The following is a 12,500-nucleotide window of genomic DNA, read 5'->3' as shown; positions in this document are numbered from 1 at the left end:
AAAACTTGCAAGCTGAGGCACTAGTAACCGGAGCTACCACTGTAATAATAATATATTATTTTGATAATCTCAAAGTAATAAAATGTAGAACTGCAGAACTATTGTAGCATTGCTCCTTAGGCTATATTTACGCATGCCCATTGATTCCAGTGGGCGATTTCACTGTGTAACATGAGAAAGGACATATTTTTTTGCTTTTTTTACGTGACCAAAAATCATGTAACAAAAACAAAGCTGCTCCATTCACTGCGTATTATGCGCTTATTTGTGTGATCGCACATTTGTGTGAAAGAGCACTAAGAGTGGAAAGGCTGGGGTGCAAGTTGATATTTTGGTCATTAGCTCACATTTTAGATTGGACTTCACAGATCTGTAGTGCTTGAAAATGAATTATGATGATGTATGTCCTTCTAAAAACTAGAAGATAGTGGATTACTGAGTATTTCTTCCATTTAAAAAGGTGTTTAAATGATTCTGCATGCATGAAGATTAGTGTGATGGCAGAATGTGATCATGAAGATGTAAAGGTCACTTGACAGAAGTATCACAGTCCTCCGGTTATTTTTATCTGTTGCATTATGACAACCACACTTTGGTGAATCATCGTTTTATTACACTCTGTACTTTGAGAAATAGGTGTTCAGACTGATGTTGAAGCCTTCAGGCTTTGAGACCAAAAGACATTACAGACACACAGCGACAGTGCGGACTGAGAAGCTGAAGGAAATGTGTAGAGCACTTATGATAAGAAATAGCACTTTCCTTCAAGTGAAACTCTGTGTCCTGGGAGAGAAGTGCATCCCCGAGGACGGCGGCTGTTACATGCAGATAGGATGGAGCTGGATGATAGACATGTGTTTTACATCACCACCGTCCTTCCTGGGTTTGACACTTCGGTCAGCAGCATTCTTCTACCTGCCCAGATCCAAACTTCCGATCATTCAATGCTTTAGCAGCCTATAGTAGAGCCCTTTCTGGGTATGTTAAAAACCCGCTTTTGTTCTACCGGCTGCCAATCACAGAGCATTTTCTGGCGCACAAACCTGCGTGCTGACAAACAATCACTCGTCTCCTCCAGCCTGCGAACGACTGGGTGATGTCTGTTTAGACCAGTGATGGGCAACCTTTTGAGATCGGTGTGCCAAAAGTCGCCAAAAAACCGAGCATAACTCGGGTGGTGTGTCACTTCGAGAAAAAAACCATAAATTCGCGATATTTATAGTTTAAATAACAAAAATGTATAATTGTAACGTATTTAGTAAACCTAAAATACCCATAGTACAGGCCCTCGCCTCTCCCAGCCTCCCCCTCACTTATCTCAGTAATAATGAGCCCCCAGCAGTGACAGCGGCCCCCTACAGCACCCCCCACAGCAGCCCCCAGCAGTGACAGCGCCCCCCAGCAGCGACAGCGGCCCCCCAGCAGCGACAGCGGCCCCCCACAGTGGCCCCACAGCAGCGACAGCAGCCCCACAGCAGCGCCCCCTCAGCAGCAACAGCGCCCCTCCCCAGCAGCGACAGCGGACCCCCCCCAGCAGCAACAGTGCCCTCCTTGACACACGTACTCACCCCATCTATGTCCTGAAAGCTCTGCTCCTCCGCTCCGCTAGCAGAGATGATCTCTGGTGCACGCTGACGGTGTGCTGCCGGACTTCTCCTCCCCGGACGCTCTCGCGGAACCAAGTGGTAGGAGACGTCGGGGGAGGAGGATCCCGACTGCACGCTGACATCACAGCGTGCGCCGGAATCAGCGCTGCTACCTGTAGTAGCGCTGGTTAATGAATACCAGCAGGGGAGCCGTGGCCCCTGCTAGTATTCACCAATGGGATGAACGGCCAACAGGGGCCGTGTGTCAGCGACTCTGGCTACGCGTGTCAGTGCTGACACGCATGTCATAGGTTCGCCATCACGGGTTTAGACGGAAAGGAATTCAAGCGATAATTTGTATGCCTGCGGAAAATGAAAGAGGAACGATGAGCGAACGCATTGTTGTTTATCGTTCGGTCTTTCGCCATGTTCACACTGAATAATTATATTGTTCATTTTTGCTCACTTTAACGATTTTTCAAATGATGTTCATTCCATGTTAAAAGGCCCTTAAAGGATATTCCAATCTCAGACTCTGAAGGCTGATTTACACGCAATGATTATTGCTCAAAATTTGTCCAAATGACGGCAGTTGAGCGATAGCCGTTGCGTGTAAATGTGTGCCCATTGTGCACTTACCGTGCACTCTTCGTCCATCGCTGACTTCAGGTCAGCACGAAATCTGTCATTCCTGATAAGATGGACTGCATGCTGTGTTATATGCAGCCAGCAGCCCAAGGCAGAACAAAAGTGATCTATTTAGAGAACAGACAACCCGCTGTTCTCTAAATACATGCAAATTAGTAGCTAATGCAAAATGATTGATCAAAACTGTCAGTTTCTAATGAATTTTGAGAAATCATCTTTGCATGTAAATGGACCTTAAGAGCATATGCACAGGATATGCTTTTAATGTCAGATAGGTGTAGGTTCCAGATAGGTGCAGGTCCTATCTTTGGTCCCCAATATCCCAGGCTTGCCTGGAGGTTCGTCGGGATTCCAGAAACAGATGAGCAGATTTCGCAACTGCAGGAGAAGTATGCATGGGAGTAACACAAAAGCATATTACAGCTCCCTGCGCTGTTTCCTTAACTCCTAAATTACAGAAACAACGTAGCTCACTGGATTATGCAGTGTTTCCACAACTCCAGTTGACTTCTATTGGAGTTATGGAAACAGTCTAGCCCAGCTGCTCATCTGTTTCCATCATTCCAGCTACAAAGCCACCTGTTATAGAGCAGTGTTTCTATCATGGTCATGTTAGACCAAGATGGAGATACCCCTTTAACTTTAGGAGCAATAGGATAAAAATATTTTAACTATATAGTATATATATATTTACAAGTAAGAAAAGTCACTCTTATAGCACATAGAGGCAGTATTATAATAGTTATACTGTATTCTAGTCCACAGGCGGCAGAATTATAGTAGTTATATTCTTGCACTTAGGAGCAGTATTATAGTAGTTATATTCTTGTACATAGGAGACAGTATTATAGTAGTTATATTCTTGTACATAGGGGGCAGTATTATAGTAGTTATATTCTTGTACATAGGGGCAGTATTATAGTAGTTATATTCTTGTACATAGGAGCAGTATTATAGCAGTTATATTCTAGTCCACAGGCGGCAGAATTATAGTAGTTATATTCTTGCACTTAGGAGCAGTATTATAGTAGTTATATTCTTGTACATAGGAGACAGTATTATAGTAGTTATATTCTTGTACATAGGGGGCAGTATTATAGTAGTTATATTCTTGTACATAGGGGCAGTATTATAGTAGTTATATTCTTGTACATAGGGGCAGTATTATAGTAGTTATATTCTTGTACATAGGGGCAGTATTACAGTAGTTATATTCTTGTACATAGGAGGCAGTATTATAGTAGTTATATTCTTGTACATGGGGGGCAATATTATAGTAGTTATATTCTTGTATATAGGGGCAGTATTATAGTAGTTATATTCTTGTACATAGAGGGCAGTATTATAGTAGTTATATTCTTGTACATAGGAGGCAGTATTATAGTAGTTATATTCTTGTACATAGGAGGCAGTATTATAGCAGTTATATTCTTGTACATAGGGGGCAGTATTATAGTAGTTATATTCTTGTACATAGGGGGCAGTATTATAGTAGTTATATTCTTGTACATAGGAGGCAGTATTATTATAGTTATATTCTTGTACATAGGGGCAGTATTATAGTAGTTATATTCTTGTATATAGGGAGCAGTATTATAGTTGTTATTTTCTTGTATGTAGGGGACAGTATTATAGTAGTTATATTCTTGTACATAGGAGGCAGTATTATAGTAGTTATATTCTTGTACATATGGGGACAGTATTATAGTAGTTATATTCTTGTACATAGGGGGCAGTATTATAGTTGCTATTTTCTTGTATGTAGGGGACAGTATTATAGTAGTTATATTCTTGTACATAGGAGGCAGTATTATAGTAGTTATATTCTTGTACATAGGGGACAGTATTATAGTAGTTATATTCTTGTACATAGAGGGCAGTATTATAGTAGTTATATTCTTGTACATAGGGGACAATATTATAGTAGTTATATTCTTGTACATGGGGGGTAGTATTATAGTAGTTATATTCTTGTACATAGGAGGCAGTATTATAGTAGTTATATTCTTGTACATAGGGGGCAGTATTATAGTAGTTATATTCTTGTGCATGGGGGCAGTATTATAGTAGTTATATTCTTGTACATAGGGGATAGTATTATAGTAGTTATATTCTTGTACATAGGAGCAGTATTATAGTAGTTATTCTTGTACATAGGGAGCAGTATTATAGTAGTTATATTCTTGTACATAGGAGGCAGTATTATAGTAGTTATATTCTTGTACATAGGCAGACAGAGGTACAGAATAGCCTCATAGCGTAACAGTCTATGGGCCGAATATTATGGAACTGTACAATACAGATCCATATTACAGATTTGTGCATTAGGCTTAAGTCTAAGGTGACATGTCCATTGCCATACCAGTAAAGCAATGCGGGTATTTACCGGTATTTGTAAATAGCATGTTAGCTGACAGAGAGTTGGCAGAGACGGCATATTGCTGCAAGGTTGCTGTGCATGCCCATGTATCACATACATACGGTCATGTGCAGTGTGACTCTTTTTTTTTAATTCCTCACTCTCTTTCATAGCGGGGTTGTGTATGAAATCGTCACCCATTCGCAATGCATTTCGTATGGGCAGTGTTTCAGACATTGCCTATACAAATGTATAGGGCTCACGCTGCATGATACGCAGAGAGAAAAAGCATGCTGCAATCATTTCCTCATGTGGTTATATTCTTGTACTTAGGAGCAGTATTATAGTAGTTATATTCTTGTACATAGGAGACAGTATTATAGTAGTTATATTCTTGTACATAGGGGCAGTATTATAGTAGTTATATTCTTGTACATAGGGGCAGTATTATAGTAGTTATATTCTTGTACATAGGGGCAGTATTACAGTAGTTATATTCTTGTACATAGGAGGCAGTATTATAGTAGTTATATTCTTGTACATGGGGGGCAATATTATAGTAGTTATATTCTTGTATATAGGGGCAGTATTATAGTAGTTATATTCTTGTACATAGAGGGCAGTATTATAGTAGTTATATTCTTGTACATAGGGGACAGTATTATAGTAGTTATATTCTTGTACATAGGAGGCAGTATTATAGTAGTTATATTCTTGTACATAGGAGGCAGTATTATAGCAGTTATATTCTTGTACATAGGGGGCAGTATTATAGTAGTTATATTCTTGTACATAGGGGGCAGTATTATAGTAGTTATATTCTTGTACATAGGAGGCAGTATTATTATAGTTATATTCTTGTACATAGGGGCAGTATTATAGTAGTTATATTCTTGTATATAGGGAGCAGTATTATAGTTGTTATTTTCTTGTATGTAGGGGACAGTATTATAGTAGTTATATTCTTGTACATAGGAGGCAGTATTATAGTAGTTATATTCTTGTACATATGGGGACAGTATTATAGTAGTTATATTCTTGTACATAGGGGGCAGTATTATAGTTGCTATTTTCTTGTATGTAGGGGACAGTATTATAGTAGTTATATTCTTGTACATAGGAGGCAGTATTATAGTAGTTATATTCTTGTACATAGGGGACAGTATTATAGTAGTTATATTCTTGTACATAGAGGGCAGTATTATAGTAGTTATATTCTTGTACATAGGGGACAATATTATAGTAGTTATATTCTTGTACATGGGGGGTAGTATTATAGTAGTTATATTCTTGTACATAGGAGGCAGTATTATAGTAGTTATATTCTTGTACATAGGGGGCAGTATTATAGTAGTTATATTCTTGTGCATGGGGGCAGTATTATAGTAGTTATATTCTTGTACATAGGGGACAGTATTATAGTAGTTATATTCTTGTACATAGGAGCAGTATTATAGTAGTTATTCTTGTACATAGGGAGCAGTATTATAGTAGTTATATTCTTGTACATAGGAGGCAGTATTATAGTAGTTATATTCTTGTACATAGGCAGACAGAGGTACAGAATAGCCTCATAGCGTAACAGTCTATGGGCCGAATATTATGGAACTGTACAATACAGATCCATATTACAGATTTGTGCATTAGGCTTAAGTCTAAGGTGACATGTCCATTGCCATACCAGTAAAGCAATGCGGGTATTTACCGGTATTTGTAAATAGCATGTTAGCTGACAGAGAGTTGGCAGAGACGGCATATTGCTGCAAGGTTGCTGTGCATGCCCATGTATCACATACATACGGTCATGTGCAGTGTGACTCTTTTTTTTTAATTCCTCACTCTCTTTCATAGCGGGGTTGTGTATGAAATCGTCACCCATTCGCAATGCATTTCGTATGGGCAGTGTTTCAGACATTGCCTATACAAATGTATAGGGCTCACGCTGCATGATACGCAGAGAGAAAAAGCATGCTGCAATCATTTCCTCATGTGTATCGACACGCAGTGTCTACACACACATGTGCATGGATCAATAAAAGTCCATTGACTTTCATTGACTCCTTTCACTGCATATCATGCGGCTGTGCAACGCACACGTAGTAAGCTGCAAAACACCGCCCATGGATTTGAGTACTTACTTGGTTACTGTAATCAAAGGTTAAAAAAATGTTCTTCCGCACATGATTAGAATTAAACCAAATACAGCAATGATACCTGCACTACTTGATTGTTAATAATAATAAACCTTCCATATATTTCTATCTTACAGGTTGCCCAGCCAGAATGGATACATTGTTATTTTCCAGAACACATTACCACTAGCCTAAAAACTTGTGTCAGAAGATGCATTTAACATTATTGCTGGTCTCCATATCTGATCCACTACTGTCTTCTCCTAATGGTGCCTTCACCCTCCACCATGAATGATGAGCAGAGACTGCACAACAACGCGGTAGCCTGGCTTATATGTTCAGGGATTTCACTTTTAGCTAACGCCTGGGGGATTCTCAGTATAAGTGCCAAACAGAAGAAATGGAAGCCTTTGGAATTTTTAATCTGCACGTTGGCCGGAACTCATATTCTTAATATGGCCATACCCATCACCATGTACTCAGTGGTCCAGCTAAGAAAACAGCACTCGGACTATGAGTGGAACGAAGGGGTCTGCAAAGTGTTTGTCTCTACATTCTACACCTTAAGCCTTGTCACCTGCTTTTCTGTCACGTCTTTATCTTATCATCGTATGTGGATGGTACGCTGGCCAGTAAACTACAGGTAGGTCTCTGGAATCTAGGGATTCTCCATGATGTTGTCCTATTAAGCAGTATAGTTGAGAATTAGTCACTATCAACCTAAAAACACAGACGTGTTATAAGTCAATCATGTTGAAAATGTCAGAGCAATAAGATAACCCTTATCATTTCATCTAGAAAAAATGTCTTCGTCATCATGCAGAGGATCCATAGTTATATAACCAAAATCAAACAAAACGTAGAGAACAGGAAGTTGTCTTACTCTTTCAACCCTGAGTGCTTGGTGTCAATGAGGTGCATTGGCCGGAGTACAGTATTTAGCTACAGTGCTAGTGCAACAAGTGTGAGATCTCAAGCATCTATTGGTGCGCTCTAGTTTCATCTATTCGACTATAGCGTGCAAGATATTGTTGAGGGAGTCAAATATTCACATACTTTCCTAGATATTTTATAATGCCGCTAAATCAAATGAATAAACTGCTAATCTATAGATTTCACCTAGGGGGTATAAACTACCATTGCTGTGAGGCAGTGGCATAGCTATAGAGGTCACAGGGGTCACAGTTACGACCAGGCCCCTTAGCCAGAGGGGCCGACAGGCCACCCTTGTGACACCAGTAAAACTGATGGCAATGTTTAACTTTTAATGTTCCCTCATAACTTCCACACTGTGTGATCTCCTCTGATCCACTCACTTCCTCTGCATGGCAACTTCATCATGTACAACAATGAATCCTCAACCCCACCCAACAGTATGGGGTAGGGTAGATGCCACCAAACAACTAGACTCTCTGTCTTGCTAAGATGAAGGACAACTGTTCTCTATATTAGGGCTCATTCACACAGGTGTATTTTCTACCCATATTTAGACCGTATTTTTTAGTGACTGAATACGAACCCACTAATATCAATTGGTATGTTTAGACATGCTTTTTTATGCGGATCGATGTTGTGTACAAAAAAAAAAAATCACAGAATTTTGGTCTGTATTTATGGAACAAAATCATCCATGGAAGCCTACAATAGTTTAAAAACCGTAATGAAAATGGATGCTACATGCGTATTCACTGCATTTTTTTACACATGTTGCCATAAGGGTGCCAACCCACTAGTGATTTTTTTTCAATGAATGGCTGTGCGCTGCCTGTGATTGGCTGAGCTCTCAGCCTATCAGCACAGCCCTTTGAGGAGGCGGGGATTTTTATATCACTGCCTGCTGAAGGAGCTTCACAGCAGTGTCGGGGAACCAGCTGGAGGACACACCTGAGCGTCGGAGAGGTGAGTATATAATTTTTTTCACCAGCTAGGGATGATTTTCAGGAAAGGGCTTATATTTCAAGCCCTTCCCTGAAAATCATCGCTTTGGGGGTTGCCTGCAACCCACTGCTTTCAATGGGGCCGCAGCAGCGCCGACCCCATTGAAAGTAATGGGATAGCATCCTAGACTTCTGCCACAGCTGTGACCTGCGGTCCCCGCGGGGATGAGGGAAGCCCCTGCCACAGCTGTGGCAGAATTCTGTGCTGTACTCCCTATGTTTTCAATGGGGCTAGCGCTTCTGGCCCTCTTGAGAACACTGAGCGATATTGCAGATTTTTTCTCTGCGCTATGAGGTTGCAGTGAAACAACGCAAAGAAGTATGAAACCATTGAAAATCATTGGTTTCATAATCATTGCTCTCGCATCGCAGAAAAAAAAATTTCGCTAGTGGGTAGGCACCCTAAGACATTGGCAAAAAAAAGTGACATCAATTGGGCCTTTGGGCCTTCCTGCATTTTTTTTTCCGCTTATGTGAAAAGCACATGACTATGGATGCACTTAAATAACTGTACATACGCATCAAAACCGCACACGCTGTTTAAGGATATTGCCTACACCTGTGTGAATGAGCCCTTTAAGTCTACATTTGTACTGTGATTGTTAAGAAAAGTGGACTCTGTGCTCATAAAATACATTGTTTATAATAAAACAGCATAAAAACCTTATAATTAAGAACAAATCAATCCCTTTTAATGCTACTTCCATTTTATACAAAATTTTGGCCCATAATGTGAGCGATAATGGCAAATTTACCCCATTAATCAATATGGGCCGTGCAGTGATAAATATTTATTGATCGGGCCGCTGCGCTGCCGTTGTCATTATGGCACTTAGTAGTAATTACATGTGATCAGCGTCTCAGTTTATGTTTGTTAATGGAAAGACAGTATTATATTCCTGCCTTATCTCCATGTAATGTGGAAATTCTAGTCGCAGCAAACATATACAATTTCACTATCGATTGTCCCAGGGGAATTGTGGCTTGCAACAAGTAAGATATTAAGGGATGTTATAGTCATTTTATTAATAGTTGCTATCACAAATTCCCATTTGTAGTCGATTTCCATGTTTATGTATGAGCTCTGGTGACCTAGAAAGCTTTAATTCCTTCTTTGACCTTCAGATCCACAATAAATTCATGGCTGGATGCCTGAATATATTTTCTCCTTGAAAGTACAGGGGAAATATATTGGGCATGTATGGAATTATATAGGACTCTATCAAGGAAGGTAAAACATGAACAGAACTGCGAAGATGGAGTAAGTCATCTGCTGCAGAGAATTAATAGGAGGAGCAAGGGCTCTTTTATTGCCTGTGTATCCGAGGAGCCCAGATATACTCTAAGGCTACAGTGTGGTGAAATTGCAGTTTTTAACCACCCCATGTGAATGAACTCATATACTACAAGCTATACATGCCACTTGATGGTTCAACATACCTATGGAACCCATTAGTGGAAATTATGAAAATCTTAGTGTGATACATGCATGCATTTACAGTTCTCATGGTTTCTGGAAACTGTCAACAAGCTTGATGACAGGCACACCTCCATTTACACTGACAGATGATTGCTTAAAAGTCGCTCAAACGATAATTTTAGTGATAGTTTTGAGCGATCATCTTTGCATAGTCTATATTAGCTAAATAGCTACTTAAGAGCTCTGCAGGTGGAGCGGGACACCGCCACTATCGCTCATCAAACAATACAGCTGTTCTGCATAAACAAACAGCTGAATTGTTCTCTGTGATTACAGCCGACGTCCCACTGTGAACTACCAGCGGGACACGAGCTGAAATAATCTTAGCAGCGCTGCCAACTGTGATAACCACCTGCACCGCTGATAAGAGCTCATCGCTCAATTCAAGAAAATTAGAATTGAGCGATGAACAACTCATGCACGAAAACTGCACAATGTCCGTGCATTTAGACACAGCAGTTATCGCTCAGTGAATTTTGAGCGAGAATCGTTGGGTCTAAATGGGCTTTAACAGCTTAGGGTTCTTTTCTACGGGACGACTATCGAGCACTTAAGCACCCAACAGTCATCCCAAAGATTATCGCTTCTGAGCTTTCACTCCAGAAAGATAATTGCTCACTAAATAGATGCGGGAGCACACCGGAGATCTCTTCCACCTCCATTGAGAGTAAACAGGCAGTCATTCACAGATGAATGACTGCCTGTTTACACTGGCCAATTATCAGCAACTTTGTATGCCTGCGTAAAATAAGCACTGAACGTACTATCATTTGCCATGCAATCATTGTTTACACTGAGTGATTATCATTGAGTTTCACATGATTCATTAACTGAACGATAATCATTCCATGCAGAGGCGTAACTTGAAGCTCCCGGGCCCCAATGCTAAACCTGTAACAGGGACCCCCAACTATAATGCTTTATTCATAGTACTGGGCACCCTATATGGGGAAGAGAGGCCTTATGAGCCCCCTAAGGCTCCTGGGCCCAGGTGCAACCGCATCCCCTATAGTTACACCAGTGGTTCCATATTAAAGGGCCTGGACTTCTATAATACAGGACTTCTATAATACAGGGGAAAGTTAGTTTTCCTAAATCGCATTTCTGTACAGTGCCTATTTTCCAGAATGCAAATCATCAGAACCAGTACAAGTATCGTGCAGACACTGAACAAGCAAGGAATGCTAGGAGATTACAATTCTGAACCCAGCAGAATAGTGAATACAGCTCTGGTGTGTAATACAGGCTCTAACTGAGGATCAGTACAAGATAAATAATATAAGGTAGTTTCAGAGTGACTTAATTTGTATGTCAATTATTTCGATATGTGAACTACAACATGAACATATCCTTCAATCCAGTCATTGTAGCTAAGAGACATATATACTGTTTAATAGTAATTTTGCCTTTATTATCCTTAGGCTAAGCAACACAAAGAAGCAAGCAGTGCACACAGTGATGGGAATATGGATGGTATCGTTCATTCTTTCCACCTTACCCGCCGTTGGATGGCACAATCCCACTCAGAGGTTCTATGCCGGGGACTGCCGCTTTATTGTTACAGAAATTGGACTGGGCTTTGGACTGTGTTTTCTCTTATTAATTAGCGGCAGCCTGGTAGTAGGGGTTGTCTGCATTGGAATTTCTCTTTTTCAGACATTTTCTATACAAACTGGGCATAATATTGACAAAAATAAATTTAACGTGCCCACTATCGTTGTTGAGGATGCTCATGGGAAACGAAGGTCATCAATTGATGGATCGGAGCCCATTAAAACATCACTGCAGATAACGTATTTGATATCTGGGATTGTATTTATATACGACTTTCTAATGGGGTTCCCTATATTGGTAAGTGCAGTCTATGGTCTATCTCTTCTACCAGTTGACAATGCCTAGCTGTAGTGTTTGATGCTAATATTTAATTTTTATGTTGGCACAGAAAATCTCAACATTGAAGTCATGTTGCCATGTATGGATATTAGCATTAACCTGTGTTGTTTAATTGCTATCATACATAAGACAAGTATCTAGAAGAAAGGTTGAAGTCCAAGATCTAGACTGTCTAGGCCATTATAGTCAGTCTGGTTCCAACTTGCTAATACAGGAGGATATATCTACCATATATGAAAGTGGGTATCTAGGGCCTCACAAAGATGTGACAATCCTTGTAGGATCCATAGACTATATAGCCTCCATTGTGGACTTCAGTCCTGTCTGTAGGTACACAAGCTTTAACCAAACTTAAAAGCTTTAATCAAACAGAATTTTGAACAATATGATGGAAGTGGACAAGTTTATAGATTTCATAACCTTCTCCGGATACACATGGTATGTATAATAAAAAAGAAGCCCAAG

The 12,500-nt window shown here is 40.1% G+C and overlaps 1 protein-coding gene across 1 annotated transcript in view; it reads left to right on the top strand.

Moving 5' to 3' along the window:
• The window catches only part of GPR153 (G protein-coupled receptor 153), a 64,094-nt gene that overhangs the window by 25,279 nt on the left and 26,315 nt on the right, over positions 1-12,500 (top strand). Inside the window, exons 2-3 of the mRNA XM_066607326.1 lie at positions 6,863-7,368; positions 11,564-11,993. Coding sequence (XP_066463423.1) covers positions 6,992-7,368; positions 11,564-11,993 — 807 coding nt within the window. The 5' untranslated portion in view covers positions 6,863-6,991. The remainder of the gene's footprint in view (positions 1-6,862; positions 7,369-11,563; positions 11,994-12,500) is intronic.

The sequence above is a fragment of the Eleutherodactylus coqui genome, chromosome 6, assembly GCF_035609145.1.
Source record: "Eleutherodactylus coqui strain aEleCoq1 chromosome 6, aEleCoq1.hap1, whole genome shotgun sequence".
NCBI lineage: Eukaryota > Metazoa > Chordata > Amphibia > Anura > Eleutherodactylidae > Eleutherodactylus > Eleutherodactylus coqui.
This window is presented reverse-complemented; position numbering and strand designations above follow the sequence as displayed.